The 24,852-nt window shown below is 45.7% G+C and overlaps 1 protein-coding gene across 2 annotated transcripts in view; it reads right to left on the reverse strand.

The window, feature by feature from the left end:
- Window positions 1–58: 58 nt before the first annotated feature.
- The window catches only part of MTUS2 (microtubule associated scaffold protein 2), a 276,732-nt gene continuing 251,938 nt past the window's right edge, over window positions 59–24,852 (reverse strand). For both annotated transcript variants that reach the window (XM_069012620.1, XM_069012610.1), the window contains 7 exons: window positions 20,149–20,363; window positions 15,915–16,020; window positions 14,054–14,127; window positions 12,483–12,581; window positions 12,025–12,144; window positions 9,545–9,642; window positions 59–6,392 (listed from right to left, as the gene is read on the reverse strand). In XM_069012620.1, coding sequence (XP_068868721.1) covers window positions 6,176–6,392; window positions 9,545–9,642; window positions 12,025–12,144; window positions 12,483–12,581; window positions 14,054–14,127; window positions 15,915–16,020; window positions 20,149–20,363 — 929 coding nt within the window. In that variant the 3' untranslated portion in view covers window positions 59–6,175. The remainder of the gene's footprint in view (window positions 6,393–9,544; window positions 9,643–12,024; window positions 12,145–12,482; window positions 12,582–14,053; window positions 14,128–15,914; window positions 16,021–20,148; window positions 20,364–24,852) is intronic.

A 24,852-nucleotide genomic window follows, 5' to 3' on the forward strand; every position in this document is an offset into this window, starting at 1 on the left:
TCACGCTTCAGCTTGTACTGAAACACAGATCATAGAATTGTGGAATGGTTCGGGTTGGAAAGGACCTTTGAAGATGATCTGGTCCAGCTTACCTGACATCAGCAGAGACATCTTTCACTAGGTCACGTTGCTCAAAATCCTGTCCAGCCTGACCTCAAACACTTCTGGGGTTGGAGCATCCCAAATAGATACTGCAGAAGTCCCCTTTCCCGATGTGAATGGATGCTTTCCTAGGTGTCCTTTGTACTACTGCCTCTGAACGCTGGACAATCTTTGTTTGTCAGCACGGCTCTTGCTGTTGAAGCAACAGGCTCTTGTACCTGTCATTGAGTTGGAGAATCAAACAGACACCTGCATGACTTGCCCAGGGTCTCACCGGGCATCTGATGCAGCAGAAGGGGGAATCAGACCATCTCCTAGATTACATGGCTGGATTGTGGACCATTTCTGACCTTTCCAAGAGAGACTTTATAGCCTTTCTGCCCACTGAAAGGTTTTAATCTTGGCTTGTTTCTAGTACACTGGGAGGCTTTTCTTGGCAGGGTTGGAATTTGAGGAAGTGAAGGCAATGTGTTCATTGCCTCCCAGGTGCACTTCAGGGTGTGTTTTGAGTGCAGCTTCCCCAGAAAATGAAGCTGGGAGTCTGCTCCAGTCACCGGGTCTTGACCATCTGTCAAGCCTTTGCTCCTCATGCATATACAAAGTCTTACCCAAGCAGGAAGAGATGAATATAGATATTAAAAGCCACTAAGTTGACATCTATTTTGTTTAAACACAGGCAAGGTCAACACACTCCACAGCCTCCAAAAAGGCACTGAAAATACGGTGGGAGGGCAATAAGCTGAAAACTCAGGATCAAAGTTTCCTATTGTACTAAAAATATAAGGCTGTTTTTCCCTACCTGGTTACCAGCTTCTGTTCAATGAAAACATGAAGCTTGTGTCCTTGCCACAGCTCCATCTGCACTGAACAAGCCAGGGGCCTGGTGGCTCTCAGCAGGAGGGCAGGGTGAAGGGGACAGGGGCTGGGGTGTTGAAACTGAGTCAACTGGAACACTGGGGAGTTCAGGTGCTTGCTGAGGAGCCTGAACCACTGGCAGAAATGTTCCTGTTGCCACATGCTGCAGCACAACACCTTCACGGAAACATTGCAGACCACAATCGCTGTTCTGGGAGCCCCAGTCATATTGGAAGCATCCTAGAAAATGAGTCCATGGAAACTCACAGCATGTGAGCCAGTGTCAGGTAGCCCAGCTGATCCGCCCTGGTGCTCAGAAGCTAATGACTGTGTAGCTTCAGTCTTTACCTTAATGGGGTAACCCTCTGATGGGGTTTTGCTTTGTTTCCCATTCATCCCAGTTTCTGTGTGCACAGAAAACACAGCAGGACGTGCTGATCTGTATGCGTCAGCCCACAGGTGCACTGACGCACGGATTTATTATCAGGAATATATTACACTTATCTGTACATCATACTTGAAATAATACAAACTCTTCTTGTAATCATTAGCCACATAATAATCGGGACCACAGAACTCCTGCTGCATGGGAAGCTGTACAGAGGCTCCTCAGAGTGTCCATGGGACACAACCACCATCAGTGCAGAGATGTAAAATACCTGATTTTGCACTTGATAGTTTTCCTTTTCTCCCCCTGCATGTCACCACCATAAGCTTTTGCTGCTGTGCTTCAACTGAGCCAACCCATCTGTGCCGACAGTCCTGGAACTGCCATCCCAGCAGGCCCAAATGGTACTTTCCCACAACAGAAAGGAGCTTTCTGTGTTCCCCGCTTGCTGCTGGCTCTCCTGCCATCCCACAGCTGATACCTGCTCCCAGGGTCCATCTCTGGAACCCCCTGGGAGCAGCTGTAGGCTGGTTTTATTGCCGCCGCACCCTTCTGCATTGAGTTAACATTAACGAAATCAAACAACTTCCTTAAAGACAGGTGATAAAACCCTTTCTGCTTAGCTCTGGCCACATTCCCTCTCCTGCCAAAGGTCATCCTATTTCCAAATGGGAAGGTCCCCACAGTGGCCATGGTGTTCAGGAAGTCTCCAGCCCTGAGAAAGCAAAAGATGCTTCCCCTTGCTTGTCTTTGAACAGAGATGGGCAAGGAGCATGGACTAGAGCCCTTACCCTGCTGGGAATGCCAAGCTCACCTTGCCTGGTTGCACCTCCCTGGCAAGAGCAGGGCTTACCAGCTTGACCATGCAACCAGGGGTCTTCATTCCCTGGGAATGGCTGCCCCATTCAGGGCTGCTCCCTTCCTCCCACTGTCCAAGTGACCTGGGCTTTTCTTTTGCTCCTACTTCAGCATGCAGAGGCAAAGAAAGACAGGACAGAGGAAAAGTATAAAAAAGGAATAATCTTTTATGGGGAAAAAAAGTCTGTATTTCTGGGCTTGCACCAGAAGGAGCCACTCTTCACACCCCCCACAGGGACAGATTGCTGGGTCCATCTAGTTAGGCAAAACTTCCTGCAGCTTTGCTAGTGACTGGGCAGGCCCCAGAGGCTGTGCCAAGGAAGAAACAAGTGAAAGGCAGGATTGGGAGGCAAAAATTAGATCGGAAAGGGATTGGCAGTGATACCAAATAATGATGGTTCTGGGTTCAGTCCCAGTTTTCCCACCATAAAAGCCCCCACTCCCAATTCACTGCTGGAAGCATCTCTTGAATATGACTTTAAACCAACAAAGTGATAAGGAAAGCACCAGATATAATGGGGAAAGATGGATAAATTATACCAGGTTCAGCCAGCCTGTCCTGGGGCAATAATATGCTTTTAGTGCATTTAAAATTTAGAGTAGCATCTTGGTAACAACTCCAGTTGTATCATCTTAACCATTTTTACAAAGGGTAAAAAGGAGAATCCTAGAAAATACCAACAAGCCACTCTGACTGATCTGATGGCCTTCTGCAATGGTGTGACTGTGTTGGTGAATGAAGGATGAGTAACTGCTGTCACCTACCTGGACTCTGCAAGGTCTCTGACATAGTCCCACACAGCGTCCTTGTCGCTAAACTGGGGAGATAGGGCTTTGATGGATGGAAGCTGGATATGGAATTGGCTGGATGGCTGCATCCAGAACAGCTCAATGTCCAAATGGCAACCAGCAAGAAGTGGTGTCCCTCAGGGGTCAGTATTGGAACCAGTACTTTGTAATATCTTAAATGACACAAACAGTGGGATCAGGTGCATCCACAGCAAGTTTGTGGATGACACCAAGGTGAGTGGTTCAGCTGGTACACTGAAGGGAAGGGATGCCATCCAGAGGGATCTGGACAGGCTTAAGAGGTGGGTTCATGTGAACACCATGAGATTCAACAAGACCAAGTGCAAGGTCCTGTATGTAGGTCAGGGCAACCTTTGGTAAGAACACAGGCTGGGGGAGGAAGAGACTGAGAACAGCCCTACTGAGAAGGACTTGGAAATAGTGGTGGATGAGAGGCTGGACATGAACCAACAATGGGTACTCAAAGCCCAGAAAGTCAATTGTATCCTGGGCTGCATCCAAAGCAGTGTGGCCAGCAGGGCAAGGGACAGGATTCTACCCTTCTACTCCACTCTTGTGAGACCCAGCTTGGAGTGCTGCATCCAGCTCTGGGGGCCCCTGACACAAGAAGGACATGGGCATCTTGGAGTGGGTCTAGAGGAGGGCCACAAAGACCTTAGAGGCCTGGAGCACCTCTTCTATAAATACAGGCTGAGACAGTTGGAGTTGTTCAGCCTGGAGAAGAGAAGGCTCAGGGGAGACCTTTTAGCAGCCTTCCAGAACCTCAAGGGTGCCTGTAAGAAAAATGGAGAGAGACTTTCTACTAGGGCCTGTAGTGATAGGACAAGGGACAAGTTTTAAACTGAAAGAGGATAGGTTTAGATTGGACATAAGGAAGAGAAGTTTTACAATGAGAGTGGTAGGATACTGGAACAGCTTGCCTGGAGAAGTTGTGGATACCTCATTCCTGGAAGTGTTCAAGGCCAGGTTGGATGAAGCTCTGAGCAATCTGGTCTAGTGGAAAGTGTCCCTGCCCATGGCAGTGGGGGCTGGACTAGATGGTCTTAAGAGTTCCTGTCTAACCCAAATCACCCTATGAGTCTGTGATCTCACCATATCAGAATTATATTGGTGGGATGAAAGATGACAGTGCTGTAGGTATTGCAAATAGCTGTGCAGTTAGCAAGTATCAAAGTGATTAAAGTCGTACTTGGCAAGAAGGGGCTTCGTGTGCATGTGTGTGCTAGGTATCTATCTTACTTTCAGGTTGTACTTGCTGGACACACTAAAATCTAGCAATGCATTTCAACAGTAGTAGCTGCTGTGGCATGATCTATTCTAACAAGATGCTCAGTTTACTCAGTATCACAGTACCATGCAAAAGCTGCTACAAAAATAAATTTCTCTAAAACGGAGAAAAAAAATCATCTTTCTTTTTAACACTGGAACAGGCCACAGGTGCTTTGACGGTGGTTGAAGCTGTATCTAAGCTGCAGTTTGTGAATCCTGAGTACTTCCCAGGAAAGCTGAAGCACAGCTCCCACTTGAGCAGGATGGCAGGGCTGTGCAATGCCACCCCTGTGGGTGCAGGGCCTGCCGGTGCCACCACACACACGGGTGGGAAAGCCACTGTCCCTGCAGCACTCCTGCACCCCAGGGATTTCCTCCAGATACTGTCTCCCTGCTAACTTTGACCCAGTGCAGGCCTGCATGCAGGCTTTTTGCCCTAAGCTTGGTAGAAGAGCATCACACAGGTCTTTTTGTTTTTGAAATTGTGCTCAGGGATATTTTTATCTTGTTAGCAATGCCCATGAGGGCCCTGCAGACAGTCTCACTCCAACTACTCCTTGGCCTCACCATCCGCTCAGGTGGGAGGTCACCCCAAGCCTGGGTGAACATTTTTGCTTCTAAATGGGAAAGTTAAAGGTAGTTTAGCCACTCATTTCATCTTCAAAGTGCTCTGTAACTTTGGGTAAGATGTAGCAATGTGAAATAATGCAGATACGTGGAAGGAAAGAAATTCTGACCTCATTTGCACCTATGTAGTTGACTATGCTCTATTTGGCATTTGAGGTGGAAGGAAGCTACAGCCTTAGCAGGTGCCCAGTATCTCATCTTAGTATTGGAAACCTCTCATCCAGCAAAGGTCAAGGATGAAAAACGTATTTTCTCCTTGCTTCTGGGACTTGAAATAAAACAAAATGGACAGAAACATACAGCCAGAGATTTTGATTGCATCCTAACCACAACAAGGTAAAACAAAATAAGATCTGACTAGGATTTAAAGACACTAAAATTGAACCATGTTAACCAGTAACCTCTACCAAATTTGCTAAAACCCTCAGTTTTCTCATCTCTAGCCTATCTCCACTTACAATACCAATGCTAAGAGTTAAAAAGCAGTGGATGGTATGCATATCTTTTCTGGTGTTCAATGCAAAGGTGATGGTTTCGAAGGCAGTACTGTCTTAGAATTTCAAATTCGCTGGTGTTCATAGAGTACCACTTGGTGGTCACTTGGAAGGCGCTTCTACTTCTGTGTAACTTTCTTCTAGGTTGGGTATAAATATTCCTGGGAGGCTTAACAGAAATGCATTTTGTTTAGATACAAGTCTTAGGCACGAGTTAGAAAACTGCTGACTGTAATGAAAATATATCAGCACTTAGTAGTATCCAATAATATAAAAAATGCAATTCAGAACATCTGCAACTACATATATATGTGTGTGCGTCTATATATAAGTATAAAGGTACAAGACGTACATGTATATAAACACAGACACATATACAGAAATATTCACAACTTGAACTATATTTGTAACTAACCTGAAATACTGCAGCAAAAGTTCATTCTGATGAACCATTAATAGAGCATTTCCCAACTTTTGGCTCTAACCATAGTTAAAATGTTCACACATCAAACTAAACCTTTTGCTATCCTAACTTTCTGCTGTTGTAGCTCTTGGCTGTCTTTTTTGCTACCCTAATCAACATGTCAGAACCAAGAGTTTCTACATGGGGACTGTAAGAGTACCCTGCCTAGTGTAAAGCTATGCAGCTACTGAACATGCTTGCAGCCATGAACCCTAGGTGCCTGTTGATGGTAGTACTTCCTTGGATGGTAACAATTTGCAGATTGAAAATGCATAAAAGGCAGGGAACCTTCGGCACGCAGCTGCCAATTCATCGCCGCAAGGTTCTGACTTTTGCTGGAGAGGAGTTCCCTGATGAGCAGCGATAAAAAGGAGTGGATGGTGCAGGTGGGAGTTTGACAGGGCTCACGGCATCTCCCTCCTGCAGTTTCCAGAGGAGCTCTTCGTTAGTCCTGCTGAGCTTCTTCTTCTCCTCCACTTCTTTCTCAACGTATTCTTGAAGATTTGCATTCTCCTCTGACAATTGCCTGGAGAGAGAAGCAGGGCAGCATGTAAGGCACTCCAGGGCAAAGACAGCATTCATGCAGCCAGGGCCAGGCAGGGCACTGAGCACCCCATCCCATCCCATCCCATCCCATCCCATCCCATCCCATCCCATCCCATCCCATCCCATCCCATCCCATCCCATCCCATCCCATCCCATCCCATCCCATCCCATCCCCCTGCCCATAGGGCTGCAGATGAGCTGCTGAAGCTGGGGCACAGCTGTCCCCAGATCTCTTTACTGCTGGGTGAGAAAGGCATCTCCACAAGTCACAGCTTCCCCATAGTGTCCGATTCTGCTTCCAGATGCACCTGTGTCTTTGCTCTACACCTCTTTGAGGCATCTCAGCTGCCAAAGCTCAGATGGGATGAGCCCCAGCCCTTCTCCCTGGCCTTGTGGAGTGTCAGAGTAAGCACAAAGAGGAGTGACAGCAGTTGCATCCATGATTTTTTCAACTTGCTGCTTCGGCATGCAAAGGAAAAGGAGCCTGCCCTTTACATGCTCCTAGTTTTAGCTGATGTCCTGATGCAGGACACAGCTCAGCTTTAAGGCTTTCCCTCCACTCTGTAAAAGGACATGAAGGCTATGGGCCCTTCTCCAGCTCCTTCCTCCTTGGTCCCAAAATAGCCTCTATTCCTGACTGCAACACTAGGGAAACTTCAACAGTAATGACCAGAGAGGTGTTTTCCCCAGAATGCCCAGTTTTGGGAGCTGGGGCATGGAAATCTCCTAGGGGCACCACAGCCTTGGTGAGTCTGCACTCATCTAACCAGGTGACTGGTTTTGAAACAAATGGGGCAGGGCAGGTAGACTGGGACTTGATCAAGACATGTTTTGGGCATGTGCTGACAGCACTGATGTCCAAAAGGATGCATGCAGGAGCACCAGGCTTCTGCAGCCCCACTATGCTTGGACAAGAGCCAGTTCCTGATGTGATCAGCTTGCAGCAGCTCTGGGCAGGCACCTCACCTGGTTTACTGGCAAATTAGGATTTTATAGAAATGAACAGGGAGGAACCTAACCTTCCCCTAGGTGTTTTCAGTGTTCAGCAGCAGCTGGGTGTGGCTTTTGGATGCATACAAAAAAATTCTGTACAACTCCTTTTCTGGGTGTAGCCTGAAGGCTGTAGCAGATGTCATGGACTGCTGCTCCACTCACCAAAAGCCCATCAGAGAGTGGGGTTGGCATTTCTGGTTTTGTTTAAAAGAAATTTTTTAAGAATTTCTGCTTTTTTTAGCCTTGATTCCTACAGAAATGTAGCTCATGTAATCAAGAATGTGTTTCTTCTCCCAGTCCCTGAAAGTTCTGAACTGTGGAGCAGTGGCTAGCAGAGTCACCTTGATCTCTTGGGTATTGGAAACTGTCATTCTTCAGACATTCTCAGTCCAAACGACCAAAAAAATACTGGTTTATTTGGAGGGAGGATCTGAAATGCTGGGAGATCAGATTATTCATTCAAGTGCATGGAGAAATCCCAGCAGGTGCTCTGTGGAGCTCCCACATCCAAAACTGGGTCATGGTCTACCCTGCAAGGCTCTTGTCCTTCCCTTTGTCCCTGCCCTTGGCTGTAATTGGAAGTATCTCTCTGGTGCACCCCTCAGTGCCTCTGGGACCCCCTCCTGGCTGTGCTGCAGAGTCTGGCTTTGCTCTGGCTCCCCTCCCTCCTCTCACTGCTGCTGGGCTGCCACAGCCGCTTGGGCACCCAAACTGCAAGCTGGCAGAAATAGCTCTAATCCAGGGCAGCTCCCTGAGCTCATTCACACTGCATTTCACAGGCAGTGCCAGTACAACAGAAATCAGCAGTCAGGATGCTTACTGCTGCCAGAAAAATACAGGCTTTAATAACTCCAACTCTATAGCCCTGTCTGTCCCTATAGCTACCCCACAGCTGTCCCCAAAGAATTACTGTTGAAAATTATTCTCCTCGAAGTTGACTTTCCAGGCTGACCTTGAATTCAGAGTTTCTCCTAAAAGGTGTTTTTGAAAGCAGTACCTACATAGTTGCAGGCAACAAGCAAAGTGCTGCAGCTGGATGCCAGCAGGGAGTGGAGGGAGGGTGCTGTTTGCCCAGCCAGAGACAGGGAGCTGCAATGCAGAGATGCCAAGCACTGAACCAGGCACCCTGGCTGCTGTCAGGCATGGAGAGAGACTGCCACTTCCAGGCCACAATTCATCCAGCCCAAAAGCAGGTGTCTCAAAGTGGTCTGGTGAACCAGCCTTAGAAATACCCAGTTTTCCTCCCCCAGCACAGAAATGCTGTAGGCATCCACCTCAGACAGAGAGATATGCATTACAGGTATTTACAATCAGGTGAGAGAAAACATAATCCTCACCCCGATCTGAATGTTAGCACAAGCAATGCTGCCTTTTAAGAATATCAGCATGCTGGAGACAACTTCAAAAGGCTGAGTCATTAAGAAACAAGGCATGAGAAAGACAAAAACTAAAATCACAGATGAGACACTTGACAGTTTAAAAAAACAGCTAAAAATTAAATTTCATTTTTGGCCAGCGGCATCATTTCTGGATGCAATGACAGCTAGGTAGCTGCAGTGCTGGGATAAGACCAGCTCCAATTTCTCCCTCTGGCACCCCTTCTCCCTGGCTCCACCTGCGGTCCCCAGCCTTACAGCATAATATAAACTCTCTGGGACAGGGACTGTCCTTCCCTTCTCTTTATATGTCACCTAACACAAGGAGGCTTGTCACCCTTGTCACGTTGTGACAAGGTTTCAAAAAGGCAGTGCTGATGAAAAAACCTGCCAAAGGTTAATCCCACCTGGGTGACAGTGCCGTTGTTAGGATGTCTTTCCCAAGATCTTCCCATTTCCCATCCTCATTACCCACTGGCTAACGGGTCTCAGGCACTGATACTGAGACCACAACCACTGGCAAGCTTGTTCTCAGCAGTCTGTCAAAATCATGGAAATACACAGACAGTACACACCCTTCCTTGTGTTAAAGGAAGCAAATCCTAATATAAAAATATTTTTTAATAAAAAAAGCAGAGCAGAACACCAATACACTTTCAGGAGGAAATAAGGTTTTCCCCTTCTGAAGTAAGTGTCAGCCTTGGACAATTAAGACCTGGAGCCTCCTTTCAAGCTCATATAGATTGCAAACACCAGCACAAACCTTGTTATGACAGTATTTTGCTCAATCCGGGCTCTGAGTTCTTCGTTCTGATGTTGCAGCATGGTGATTTTTTCCTCCAGTTTTAAATTTTTTTCAACCTGCAGCAAAAGAAGGTTTGTTAAGTCTGAAGAACACTCAGCACCTGATCCAAGATAATTTGTTCCATATTAGTGTGTAGAGCAACTTCTAAAATTTGAGGATAGGTGGAGGTGGTTATATTGACTGCAGCTGAGACTTACTAGATCTGACTCACACCACCACATCATACTGGTGAAATAAGTGGGGCCATCAGCAAAGCATTAAGCAGGGGCAGAGCTGAACCAGCCCTTCCTTCTAATAGAGGAGGAGGAGGGCCTTAGTTGTGTTCAGTGCAAACAGATGTTTTCTCCAGAGGTGCCCCCACAACTTTTGTCCCCCAGGGAGCCAGCATTACCAGATGTTGGAGAAAGTGCTGGTGACACTTCAGGAGCATAAGGATACCCAGCATGGAAAGTTGCCCAGCACTGTGGCATGAGTGATCAGTCTAGTGATGAAGGAGAAGTGCAAGATGATGCAATGTACATCTTCCAGACATTACAGTCTGACATCCAGCCTCCAGGATTATGATTCCTCAGTTATGGAGAGGAAAGGAGTCACCCACCAGGGCAGATGCCCAGCAGCAGCCTTAGAGTGCTGCTGCATTCTCATGAGGTTGGCTGGCCTCTGGAGACTCTTCTCACTACTGCTGACAATGCTGGCTTAAATGACAGGCTTAAAGCAGACATTTAACTTTAAGCTGTAATTAATTGAAATTAATCCTACCCCAAGCACAGGCAGCTTTTATTCAGCACAGTTCAAGGGCAGAGTTTAGGGATATCAGCAGCAATGTAATCAAACATCAGTAAGATGTTTACAGGCATGTTCCACAGCCTCAGGTGCCCTGTTTTCCCCAAGCTTTGAATTTGACATACTTCATCCCCTTTGTTCTTGTTTTTCCAGCAGTTTAAATTTTGCTGAACTCAACACTTTTGAAAGAAAACAAGATAGGACAGGGTAAGTTTATCTCTGTGTGAGCTTGGTTATTGTATTTCCCAACCTTTTATAAAGAACCCAGATACTGTACACTGGGGATAGCAATAACTCACACTTAATGGTGGAGACATCAGTTTTAGGTTGTGTTTTCTGCTCTATGCAGGTAATTGTAAAGGATACTCCTGTTTCTCAGATATTCTGGTCTGTCCCAGTTTATTTTGTTAGAGCACAACATGGATTCTGGCCCTGTTTTGAAATGCTCTGAGAGAGGAATCACCATCACGGGCTCTCTCTCTCTGCTTCTTCAATAGTTTTCACAAGTAATAGCTGTTCCACCTTCATTTCCAGCCCCCCTTTCAGCTGCCAAGGAACCAAGGCTGACCCTGAGTTAAAAATGCCCTCTTGCTCCCTTGTGAGGCACCCCAACTTCCAGAGCATTTGGAGATGTCCTGTAGGTGTTCTGACACTTACAAAGGTATAACTTGAAATGGAAAGCAGTTGTGCCTTTCGACCACAGCAAACCCAGTGTTTTACTGTGATAAAGGGCAAGAACAGGACTGTGTGCTTGTATGCAGTTAATGAGCAAAAGCAGCTAAATGACCAGGAATTATATAGGGTGTTGTTTGGGTTCTTTTTTCCTGGTGTTTCCAAATTCTGGCTTAGCTCCAAGAGCAGCACGTTGGAAGGAGCACAGATAATAAGCCTCAGTTGCGAAGTGGCACTTTTCTCTACCTCCACTTACTAAAGCATCTGTTCAGCAAAATAATCATCAGAGTTCTCAAATTTCCCTGTAAATGCAAACAAATCTTGCTGAATGCTGTGCTGAACCAGCTGCCACAGCTCCCAGCTGAGGTATTCCCTCATCCTGTCACCACACTGTATTTTACTGTCACTGCAGGTTATGCTGTACAAAATTAATCCCCTTTCCCACAAAAAATGTAATTGATGGTGAACTGGGGAGTTCTTCATTAGGGAATCCCACAAGCAAAGGATGAGAAAACAGCATAGCCTGCAGAAAAGCATTATTGGAGGGCTGGGGAGACCTTTTCTGGAGTAAGCCTTGCTAGGAACTGCTTGCTGAGTATTGCTAATTCATACATGGCTCCCTAAATGCCTGCAGGAGCAGCAGGAAGACACACCATGGTTCAACCTTCCCCCCCCTTGCCCTCTGCAGCCCTAAAAGGCTACCTGACTCCTGTAGGGGCATGTGATGCAGGCTGGAGTATCACAGATTAACACAAATTTCCCCTTCCTCCTTTCTTCCTACACGCTCACCTCACTGTCTGACCTAACATGCTGAGCAGGTATTGAATGAAGAAGCAATCCAGATCAATGGATGTGAACCTCTTTGACCGAGTCTTGCCCCAACCTCATGTGTTTACTCACCCCTCTTAAGTTCATCTGCTGTAACCAAACTATTCCTTTATTAGCTCTGCGATGTCTCCTCTGTAGGAAAAATGACAACTCACCTGTTTTTCTAGCTCCATAATCATCTTCTCCTGTTGGTGAATCTGGAGGTTCTTCATTTCCAGAACATGTTTTAAGCTCTTCAAATCTTTTTCTAAGTGCAGATACGGAGCTTGCACAATCTAGGAAATGTATCAGTGATTTGGATATGTCAGCCATAAATACATCTTAAGCCAGAAGAGGGAGATTCCTTAATGGAACCCTGTGGTTTAGGAGAGTAAGTGGTGTGAAAACTACCTGGACCTGGTCCTCTGCAGCCCATCTGACCCCTGATATTTTCTCCTTGACACCCCTTTGGCTAAGAGTTGTGACTCTTCCTCAGAGCTCAGTATTTGGGGTCTCAGCTGGGACCTGCCCCCCTGTCCCTGGAGTGAGGATCCCATTGCTCTTCATTGAATCAGGTGATGTGTAATACTTAGAAACGTGTCTCGATGCCTGTATAGTTAGAGTTGTCATCTACCTTCAGCTGTTCCTCAGTGTTTTTCTTCAGAGCCTCTTCAAACCGGTCTGCTTTGGCCTTAAGAGATTGATTCTGGAAGGTGAGGGTGTCTATCTGGTCCTGGGGGGGAAACACACCAATTAACACATCAACTGTGTTACCAATCCTCTTACATTCATACTGGTCAGTCTGCACTGTGAAACTACCAGGCAAGCTAAACAAAGATTAGAAACCCCTGTAAGGGGATATTTTTTATGTAAGGCCACTTGAACATAGAGTGGAGTATTTGATAAGCCTTAGGGAATCACAAAATCCCTAAAACACCTGCAGCTGATGACAAATCACCCCATCACCTTGTGCTGGGTGAGAATAGACAGGTCCTTATTGGGAGAGCTGGCATTTGTATCACATGCATGATTGTGTGGTCCTTAAGAGTCCAAATGAGGCAGGAGATACCTGCTTCCTTCCCCTTTCTAGGCTTCTAACAGGGTAACAAGAAGTGATGAGTTAGTGGTGTGGGCTTTAAAATGATCATCATTTCATCTCAGAGCTATACGTGGGAACAACATGTTATTTTAAGCAATCATATTTCTGTTACTATCAAAGGCATTTCTGTCTATACAACACCTGTAAAATCCACAGTTGCTGTGAAAATGGTAATTTTATCTTTCACAGTTGTGATTTCTTGTCTGGAACATTACATCAGCCCTTATTGCAAAACTGCTGACGTGCCTGGAGCTGTTGCAGCAGTGCAACAGTATGTGCTAGTCAGGGCGTTGAAAAATTGTAATTCATGACTGCCTGTGAAATCAAACAGGGCTTGCATTATTTGCTGTGGCATCTTTACTTGTTCACACAACATTTCCAAACCTAACTTGTGTCACAGGGGCACAGTTCTGCCCTCCACTCCTTGTGATTTCTTCATCTAGGGAGTGAGAACAGCATGGGAGTTTTTAGAAGGGTTAGACAATCTCGACCTTGGTGTTAAACAGTGGGATGTGGCAGCTGTGATGTGCAGGGCTGACCCGGGCCATCCACAGCCTGGCTGCACATCGGGGCCAGTCCTGGGGCAACCCACATCAGGGACTGCACTGCCCTCCGGTGGGACTGGAGATGTGTCTACAGCACGGGACTGGCTTTCCCACATTCAGGCAGCAGGGAGGAGTTTATAAATCACAGACATAGGCACAGGGCCAGGCAAGGAGATGTCACCGTTTCTGAGCCCTGGGGGTGCCTGTTGGCGGGTACCATGTAGACAAGGTGATGCTCATAGCCACTTTAGGTGCCAGAGTCCTCCCCACCATGCCGGAGAGAGCTCAAATTTGCCAGCAGGGTAAAAAAAGACATTTCTTGCTTTATCCAGATGCCTTTTTGTCCCTTTACGTTTTCTCTCTTTTGTGAACCAGCCAAGGGGGAGGAAAAATCCTGAGGGTTTGCTGCTAGATCCCAGTTTGGACAGGCAGAGCACAAGAGGTACCACAGCTGGTAAGAGGCAACAGGCTGGTGTGCTGGCAGCAGGCAACGTATCTGGGGCTGCCCCGTCAGCTGCTCCACAGCACCATTCCAGGGTGGGAAATAAAGGAACTGCTAACCTGGAGTGACAGACGCAGCTTTTCAAAAGTCTCTTCTAGTTGTGCCTTTTCCAGTTTGTGAGCAGTGTTCAGTTCTGGAGAAGTTACACAGACATGACATTACAGAGTGAAGTCCAGCAAAGCAGGGTCTGAGAGCACACGTCATGAGCCGAGCGCAACTTGGGATGCAGTTTCAGGACACGGAAATGGAGCAGGAAATTGGTAGCAATATGCCCTGTGACCTTAGGTAAATTGTTCTGAAAATCAGAATTTCCTGATCTTTCACTGTTTGCAGATACCTCTGTTCCTGTGTGACCACATTCTGATTTTTCAGAACTGCTCAGAATTCTCAACTCCCAGGCATTCTGATCTGAAAAGGGTCAGTCTGGCAATGGGCTATTTGCCAGTTCAGAGTTAGTATCCCTAAATCAAAGAATTTAAAATTGGATACATTTAAAAGCTTGGGTTGCAATTTCTTTGGAGAGAGAGAAAAGAGAGCCACCACCTCAGATGCAAAAATACAAATGACAGTGCTTCTCCCCAAGCTGTGATAGGTGAATTAGGAGGTTTATTCCAGTAGTGAGACAGAGAAGACAAAAAACATGATTAAAGGTTTTTCTGTTAGAGTAACTCACCCTGGACATACTAATAACCAGAAGTTTAATAAACAAAATGAATTAAAGCTTAATCTCTAATGCAATGGCATCAAACTGTCATTCAGTGCAGTAGCACCTGCCTTTTTAGTATATGGACACTATGGACACTGTATCTTTTGTGTTTTTTTCCCCAAAGCCATGGGTTGTGCCCTCTAACCCCTGCTCAGCAGCCACAGTCCCGGCAGCGATGATTCCATCGCTCCAGTGCCGTGCTCAGCGCACTCTCCCGCAGCGGCTGCTGCAGTGCCTTTTCCAGGCACAGGAGGGCATTTCAGACCTGCAGCAGGAGCAGGGAGCACAAACTTTGGCCACCAGACCCCTGATGAACCACAACTGAATTTTATCATCAGAAAATACAAACAAAAATGGAGAGAGAAGAATATCCTCAAGCAAGAAACAGCTTTTTACTTATGTATTTTCAAAATCGCATATGTTAATTTATAAATGCTATGCTAGATACCTCCTCTGCCCGTGAGAGAGGGGAATAGACTGTTCTCAGTTCATACTATGCTCTGGACTGTGTCTCTAACTGACACAATGCAGAGCTAAGCAATATGGCTTGGTTTGGGAGACGTGGGAAAACCTACCAGAGATATTTAAATCGTAGAAAAAAAATAGAGAGATTGTACAGATAACTGTTAAATGTCAGCTAAAGCATGCACAAAGGCATGTGTTCAGACACTGAACTGGTAGGGAAGAAAGAGATCCGTCTGCAGCATCAATCCCGTGGCCAAACTGTAACACAAAATAAAGATAAGAGTGCTGAGGTGCAGATTTGCACCAGTGAGTGGCTTTGGTCTGCTCAGCATGGCCAGACATTTGCTACTGAAAATAATGAGTCTTGTTTTTAGAAGCAGTGTGGGCATTTAAGCACCTACATTCAGAGATATCCCAAGAGCTCTATCCTCCTGAGCACCCGAGGATTAGGCTCTTGAAAAAGTATGTGTGCAAAGTGATGTGGAATTTGGATTCTATTTTCAGCAACCCATAGAGAAAGCCTTATCTTTGACCCAGAGACCTCCCTCAGATAATTTCAGGTCAAAGTTGGATGCTATACAGACTGCAAACATCTCTCCCTCTGCCCTAGCATGAACCTGGTAGTCCACCCCATGTGAAAGCACTAGACCAACACAAATTTTCTGTGTAATCTGCTCTGGAGGAAGAAACACAGTGTCACACTCCTGCTCTGGAGCAGCTGTGTAGCTGTTGGGTTGTCTTTGGCTTACCTTGAATCTTGCAGTCGTTTTCATCCTTCAGTACTGTAATGGCCACAATGTGGTTGTTTTCCAACTGGGACATTGCAGCTTCATGTACAGCTGTGATATCTTCCACCTGTTCCAACAACAGTGAGCGCAGACATGGACACATGGTTAGACAGGCTGTGGCACACTGACAAGCCACTGCTGGAGAGCTCCAGTGATCTGGAAACAGCAAAGGGATCTACTAAATGTGTCACTTCCAGCACCTGAGCCAGTTTTGCCATGTTGATGCCTTGAGTGGTAGCGTGTAGTCACTGCTGATGGTATTTTTGTTCTTTTAACTTAATGGTGATGAAGAGGTACATAAGAAAGCAAAAGAGCAAAAGCCCTTAGGTGGAGATGCTGTTTATTAAATGTTCAGAAGTCTTGACATTCCATTAATCTAAATTATAATAATGACCACACAGCCCACGGCCATCATGGGAGTGAGGAGTGCAGCTGGAAGAGGGCTGTGGGCAGCCTGTGTTCCAGTGCACCCTGTGCACTTGGGACTCCTTCAGTGCATTGTTTTGTTACTAGACTTGGCTAAAGGCGAAGTGAGATCCCCAGTGATGGTCTTTTAATATGCATCATTAAAGGAACTACAATGAGAAGTGGTAATCAAGTTTAAGTCAGTGGTCCAGAGTACATTCTGAATGCAATGCATCGATTTGCTTTTCTGGGGTTTGTAACCACACTGATCTTATTCAATACATTTAACACAATACTATCTGCGGTATCTGCCAAGGCAGAGGATCAAACTATTTCACATTTACAGTGAAACAGCTGTTCATGGCTAAGTGACTTGATTCGAAACACCTTTATTTGCTCACAGTTATGTAAATAATGGTAGAAAGTTACTGCAGCTGAGTTTGCTTTGACTGGAATAAATGTTATTTCACCGCTTTTAACTGTCAAACATACGTATTAAGTAACCCACCAGAAGCAAAATTTCCAATCATATTGGAGAAAACATGCTCTTAGAATGAAAGTTGGGCATTTAACATGGAATTTAAAATTCTCCAAACTAATTTTCATAATAATGTGGGAGGTAACTCAGTGGCAAAGAACAGTTTCCAAAATAATGGGGAGTCAGTCTGCTGATAATATTGCATGACACAGCTGAGAAAGGTGGAGGGCAGATGACTCAAAGGGCTACTGATGGGGCAAGGACTATCACCCAACTTTTTCCAGAGCACAGCGTCCTCGTATATGATGACTGTAAGCTGAAGCCTCATGAGTATTGCCATGTTCTTCACCTCGCCCTTGCTGAAGCCTTTATTCCTACTCTAATTGCTTCTCAACTGAACAGCACCCCATAGGAATTATTATGCTCAACACCAACTCCCTCACGAGGTGAAGGGGTCTCCTCTCCCTGCCACCATCCTTGGCAAGTTATTTATCTATAAAGCCAATTAAATATGTCCCAAATGATCTATAGGGATTTTTCTGTCTTCTGTGTGTTTCACATCCACATCCCAAATGACTCATTTTAATCTTCCAGTGTGACATCCTGTCTGCAGTTTTTCATGGCAGATAGTCAACTTGGCATTGGGAAGCAGCTGCCTTGGATGCTAATTCCAACTTCACCTCTAATTTACTCTGTAGGCTTGATCACCTCACTTAACACAAGTCATGTTTATTTCTGGCTATGGAAAGTACCTCAGGTGGGATTTTTAAGGTTTAATAAAGTAAAATCAAGAGGAGGCTCTAGTGGGAGAAGTTCAGTAAGCTGCTGCACAAAACAGCTTGAGCTGAGCACCTCAAGTGAGAAACACTGGCAGGACAGATCACGGCCTTTACTTTGCAATTCTGCCTTTAGCTGCAAGGAGATGTGAGAGTGCACTGGCACACAAGATCAGTTTGTGAGGAGTTTGGCTCTCATGCTCTCCTACGTCCTCACAGACAGCTGAACCTCCAAAACCTGACACAGGAACCGTGTCTCCAAAGAAATAGCAGCTATCTGGCAGTGAACTAAGTGGTGACTGAAGCAACACAGCATGGAAGATTAGGTTGTGACGGGAAACCAAACCATGAAAGCAGGATGACTATCTTCCAAACTAGATGTATGGATACAGAAATACATGCAGATCCATGGTCAGAAGGATTCTGCTGTTGTTACTGCCTTTGTGAATGCAAATTCAAATCCCCCCCCCAGGGATGGGCAGCTCAAGGACAAGGCTTTTCTCATGTACAGTATAAGAGCTCCATTTCCTTAGCCAAGAAACACTGTGGGTGAGCAGCTTTCCAGCATGGCCTGTCAGCCTCCCCTGATCCAAGAGTGCTCAACACAGGATGGGTATACAGCAGAGTAGGGATTCAAAGGGAAAACCTGCTAAAACTCATCATGCTAACCAAACTATGAATTGCAAATGTGGGCTAAAACTCTGAGATACTACGGTCACAGCAGCACAGAGGAATGTTCGTGTTACCTTCAGCAATCAGGGAACATGGAGCTCTGGAGCAAACCCAGAACCATTTGCCCCACAGAGGGAAAGATGTGTTTCCACTGTGATGATGAATAGAGTCACAGCAGATGAAAACATGAGAAAAATAAGCATACTTCTAGTCAAGTCCTACAATGACCTGTATCACCCTTTCTTGCACTGATCAGCTTGAGAGGAGAAGAACCAACATCTGTTTTTGTGGTCCTGAGAGCTTGCAGAAATACTTCAAAGAGTAGCAGAGCTAAGCTATAAGCTATTTCAGAAAAAAATTAACAAAACCCTTCACAAATGCTGATGTCGGGTGATCCAGGAGAGGTAAGCCTTACAGCTAGAGCCAACATCTTCTACCAGGCAGACTGACACACTGATACAGTGAAAGGAAAAAAATTGTCAAGGCTTTTAGGAACACGACCTCTCCTTCATATCAGAAAGAAAAGCAGAAATTTTGAGGGGCATTGCAAGAAAACCAACTTGTATAAACTGAAAGGAGAACCAAAAGACATGGCTCAGCACAGGTTCTAACCATTTAGAGAGAAATATTTTGAAAAATCTGATGTAGAACATGAAAATCTATTTGATAGCACCTTCTAATACATCTTTGGAAATCAATTCATTAACAGAAATAGGTAGTTTGTCCAGGACAAAACAGCCCACTTGCATAAAGCCTTTGGCATGTTACAAGCCTGCAAATCAGTAACAACTATCAGGCTCAGCAATTAAAACAGGTAGAATCCAGTGGAAGTCCTTCACACCCCTGCCCTGAAGAATCAAACTGAATTGCACAGAGGTAGCCAGGGCAGCAGGCATTCTGAGGCAAAGGCTGGGATGCCCTGTGTCTGTCTGGCATGGCTGGCTGATTCAAGTGCCAGCAAGGACAGCTCCCAGCCCAGGAGGGTTTTGCTGCATCAGGAGCCTGGGTAGCAGCCCCATGACAGCAGGGGCTGCAGCATGACAAAGCCTGAAGGCACAGATTACACACCACACCTGGGTGCAGCAGGTTCACATGTGAGAAAAGCTCTTGTGATCTGTGGTATTGGGTAGTGGGTAAGAGTTGAAGCTGGAAAAATCAGGACAGAATCCACTGCTCACTGAAGGAAAAGTGGGAAAAGGCCAGGTAAAGGCATTACTGCCATAACCTGATGCCCGATGTTCTGTCAGCATGTGAGAGGTGCCCAAAGGTGAGTTAGTGTGTTTCTTCTGGCAAAACCAGACAAAAGTAGCTGCTTGTGAGGGTAGTCCTATCCTGTACAGAGAGCAAAGCAAGGAGAAACTCTTGGGATGTACAGTCCAAGAGATTAGACTGAATGGTGGGGCAGCAATCAGGGGACCCAGAGAGTATCATGCGCACGATGTTTAGGTACTATTCCTTCACTGTACTGCCCTTTAACTAGCATTGCAAATAACAATGGGCATGGCTCTGCTGGCCTCACCAGTGTGGAAGAGGTTCTTGTTCACCCTTGGTTTTAGTCATAAATTGACTAAAATAGGTGGGTTGAGGAGCAAGTATGTGTGGGCAGCAGAGATAATGTGAATATTTTTATTGTAAAACATCAGGAAGCATGTGAAGACAAGACATGGCAATGTAGTAGACTACTGTGTAGAAAAAACAGTAGAACTAATACGGAGAAACAGCAGTAAAGATATTCAGGATTACATTTTTCTACTTGTAACTCATTACCAGTGTCCTCACGTTGGAGTGTTCAATACATTTCATTACCTGAACACTATCAGTAGTAGCATCAACTATTCTTCAAAGGCAGCAGGTGGAGACTGACCTGATCCTGATGTTCCAATTTGGCTTGTTCCAGCTGCAGCCTGTGTTGCTCCTGCAGACTCTCCTTCTTGGTGTTGTACTCCTCCTGCAGCCGCTGCTCCAACGCCTGCATCTCCTCCTGTTGCTGCCTGCGGAGCTGCTTCCCCTCCTCCTCGAAGCGCCTCTCCAGCTCCTCCTTCTCGCTCAGTAGTTTCTTCCATCTCGCCGTGTTGAGGTCTGTGGAGGAGACAGGACCACACAGTCCTCACACTGTCCAGGACCAAGCAGAGGCATTGGTCTACTGGTTTGTAGAGCAATGAGCTTGGCGGTTCTCACCCACGCTGTTGTACAAGGGGTATGACTGATCACTTGACCAGAAGGATATGTATCTCATACATCCCATTTTCGAGCTGTTCAAAGCTGCTCATCCCATAAACCTGTCTCCAGCTCCAGCAAGAACCATTCAAATCCATTAATGCACACTTGCTTAAAATAATTTTGTATTCAAAACACTATCTTGTGTGCTTCATGGTGTCAGAGAGCACAAATGAAAGGCTGATACTGAAGGCAATCAGAACATGTGAAATTTTTACTTTAGTGAACTAACCAGTGACTGTATCTCAGAATTCACACTACTGTTTTCCAGCAGTTCTATCAAGTCAAAGATAATCAGTCCATTTCCCCCTTTGGTTCCTCACCTTTATTGTTCCCCAGGTCCCAGGAAAGCAGTGTCACAAACATTGTGTCCTCGGCTTTTTGCTTTGCTAAAAAACAGTTGCAATAAATCCAGATACTGAAGACTTGATGCAAGTTGGACAAGATCAGACAGACTACATTTAAAGAGCAAGTTTGCTCACTTGTAAAGATCTAACAGGTAAGAAGTGATTAAAATCATCATGACCATAACATTCAGAATACTTGAGAAGAAGGGATGGGTTTCTAATGGCACTGCTGCATCTTCTTTCTGATTTAGACCCACAGCTGATTTAGAAAGATGATCAGGTTTTTGAACAAACTGACTGCATATTTATCCTTCCTTTGCCTTTCAAAATGCACGTGCCATGAACAGACCTGTATGGCATTATAAGTCAGAGGATTTGGAGTAGCTGTCTCCATGTTGAATGCTTCATACCCATATTTATCCTATGGCCACATACTTATTCAATACCTGTATTTTTCTGCCTCCTACTGTAGTGCCAGACTGCCCTCATTTTTCCCAGGGTAGCAACAATTTGTCCAAGTTACCAGGGCTGTGCCCACAGCTGATGTTAGGTGCACCATGCAAGGTAGTTTGGGCACCCAAGCTAACCATTCCCTTCCCCACATAGTTATTTTTCACCCTATTTAGAGCTCTGCTTCTACACTTACTGGACACCAATATCCAGAATTGCTCAATAAGTCCAGACAGATAAACACTACTGGGCTCCTGTTGTGATCCTGGTATTTTCTGGAGCACTGTGAGGGACTCTGTCCCTGTCAAGCTCTCTGCTCCTTACAGAAAGCAAGTGAACCAGTGAGTTTAGCACCTCAGTGGGAGCACATAGAAAGCTTTCCCACTTGCTTTATATCCAGAATGGAATGGTACATTAGCTGGAATGTCTTGTCTTCTGGCAGTCTGGACTACAGCTCTAAACCCTCTCTCTTGCTTTTTGCTTTTTTGTTATCTTTGGCATGTAAAGTGATCCCAGAGCAGAGGGGTTATGCTTGCAGCTCTGCCTTCAGTAGAATTCAAACTTACTCAAGCTTTAAATAGGAGCTCCAGCCTCTCTAATGAGATTACCCAGCACACAGGGAGGGCTGGGCAATGAAACAACGTGCTCTAACCAAAAGAGAGTCCATCTGAAACACATCCTGTAACCTGAAATACAAGACTATTCACAAATCAGGCCCTAATGCAGGTGCAAAATGGAGGGAAGAGGGAAGCAGGGAAAGTGCACTTGCATGCCATGGTCCCCATATACCCAACAATGCTACTGGAGGCAGAAAATGAGGAAATCTGCCCTATAAAGAATATGAAACACCTCTAATGAGAAGGAGTGATCCCTACCATAAGTCTCAGACTAAGACAAATGAGGCTGAGGACTGAAGTGTTGAGTAAAAACTGAATCTCTTCTTAGTAGGGAGATGGCTTTGGGCCTGGCTCTCCTGGGACAGGCGTAGCAGAAGGCAACACCCATGGAGCCCAAGGGTCTGTGGCTCTCCTTCCCGGGGAGCAGGAACCAGTGTGGGAGAGCCTGCCTGCTGGAGCTGTGGCTTCAGCGTGTGCTCCTGGTGAAACAGCTGTGACACCTCCAGCAGGGACCCTGTAACAGATGCCTGAACAGAAGACCTGCTGATGCTGCTGCAAAACAGTGAATTGAGCTTTCAGGCATCAAGACAGGGATACTGTTAAAGTGAGCTACTCTTAGGAGATAAAAGAAAAAATCACTCAGAAAAGTTATATGAATGTGTTACTGACACGGAACAAGACAAGCAGAGCACAACCACTATTGGTCTGTTGTGAAGAGTTACACCCTGGTTTTCTTTTTCCTTCTCTGTAGGTATCTTCATTGCTGCTTACAGGCTGGAAATGACTCTGACACAACGTGGCATTTCCTGGGATGGCAGCATGCTGGGTTAAATGAGACCAGCTACTGCAGCTTCCCTACTCCCTGAGCACTGAGTGCACAACAGATGAGCAAAACCCACTTCAGGCCAGGCTGGGAAGGTGAGGGAAAGGTAGATGTCACTACTGGACTGACCTCCCCCCACCACACACAGTCGGAGCCACAGTGCAGCCTCCCAGCCCTGGCACTTTGCATTCAGGAGGACAACTCCTGGGGGAACTGGGGGCTGGTGTCTTGTGGCCTCACAGAGGGACTGTTTCCTTCTGACACAACAAATGGGCTCTTCTTCCTGAGCCTCGGCCCCAAAATCACAGACAAATCACAGCCACTGCACTCAGGTTAAGGGTCCTCTGACTGGGCGGCATATCCAGGAGGAGATGGCACACAGGCTTTGGCTTCCAAACTCTCATGAACCCAGGCAATATGAATTTTAAACCTGACATCTGATTGCCTTTCCTTCATCTAGGTTTTTTATGCATCTCCATACCTCCTCTCAACTCACTTCACGTCATTGGTCTGACAGCAAAGGAGCAGGTAATTCTGACATTTAATTTCCATTAATTTGAAGAGAAACAGCTGGTATTCAAAACCTCTTTATTTCAAGAGACTCAGCGTTGCAGCTGAAAAGTGCTTATATTTATAATTTATAAGGATTGGTGTCTTGAGTGTAGAACGACTGCTTGTCATGTTTTCCTAGCCTTGCTATTTCTAGCAAAATACATGAGCAAATCTTATTGCTTAAAATAACAAGTCCCTCAGCGTTTATAGAGGCCAAGATTCCTCCCCAGACCTGGTAAGGGAGAATCACTTTCCTAGTTCACCCATGCTGGTTTCAGATGTGGTGTGATACTTTCCCAGCAGTGCTGGGGGGAAAAGTGCACAGTGTTGTCTGAACCTCAACATTTTGCCTGGCTCCGGAAGGACGCATGTGTCCCGACGCTATTTTTACACATGGTCCATTGCTGCTATTGCTTCAGCAATGGTTTTATTTACCACAAGAACTTTCCTTAAACATAGATTCTTACTTTTCTGAACAGCAGGTTTTCTGTTGCAGTTTCATTGCTTTGCATAGCAGAATCGTGTAGTTTCTGCTGAAGTTAAAGACTGCATGCTACGAAAACCAAGCACATTCAGCACCCAAATTGTAACTCTGAATTACAGCTATTGCCTAAACAACCAAATGTTGGATGCACTGCCTCTATCAACCCTGGCTAGTCCAGCCTTGTTTTACTGATTCATACAGGCATTTGCATCAGTGAGTCTGGCATGGTGAATTTATACATGAGAAACCAGGAATTTCTGACCAACACCCATGGTGTTTAACTGGACTGGTTATTTTTTAAATTAATGAGAAACTACTTATTAAAGTGATGGAGGCAAGTCAGAACTACAGCTTGGTTGTAGTCAAAACACGCTCTGATTTTCCTTGAATTTCTTCACAGAATCACCCAAGATTGCTGTTGTCAAATAAAGGACTGTTTCATTCTTTATTTGCGTAAATCTTGTACAATATTGTGCAACACATAGATTCATCTGATAATGAGACCAAAATAATCCTCCTATAGCACAGGTGGGCTGCATGTCTCCAGTAGCACCCTCATGTCTCCTGTAACAACCTCAGCTTGAACTGCTTTAGAGAAGAAAGCCCATACACCTCTACAGCTTCTCTCCCTTCTGAAGCAGTACAGCTCAGGCTGCTTTTCTGGGGTGTCTGTGGTTCTTAGCAAAACGGTCCCCACATGTGCCATCAGGACTCAGCTTTGTGCAGAGGAGGTGTCTGTTGCTGCATGTGCAAGGGCGGGCAATGGCAAGGGCAGGCAGTGCAGCAATCTCCTGTTACTGAACGTGCTGCTCTGTGACCCCCAAACAGACAGGCTGTTATATCCTTGGCAAAGCTCTCTTCTCCAGCAAAACCACCAGGGATTTGTATTCACTTCAGCTGTATAAACATGGTGTCAATGGAAGCAGAGCTCTTTATCTCCAGCACTGAACCTCTCTTTCCTTCCCATGTCACTGCCACTTAAAAAAGCACTCACAAAAATGAGCAAACCCAACCTGCTAGATTGAGGTAGGGCTTTCAAATGAGAAGTGGCTATTGAACCAAGAGCTTCAGATGTGCC

This window comes from Aphelocoma coerulescens, chromosome 1 (assembly GCF_041296385.1).
Source record: "Aphelocoma coerulescens isolate FSJ_1873_10779 chromosome 1, UR_Acoe_1.0, whole genome shotgun sequence".
Lineage (NCBI taxonomy): Eukaryota > Metazoa > Chordata > Aves > Passeriformes > Corvidae > Aphelocoma > Aphelocoma coerulescens.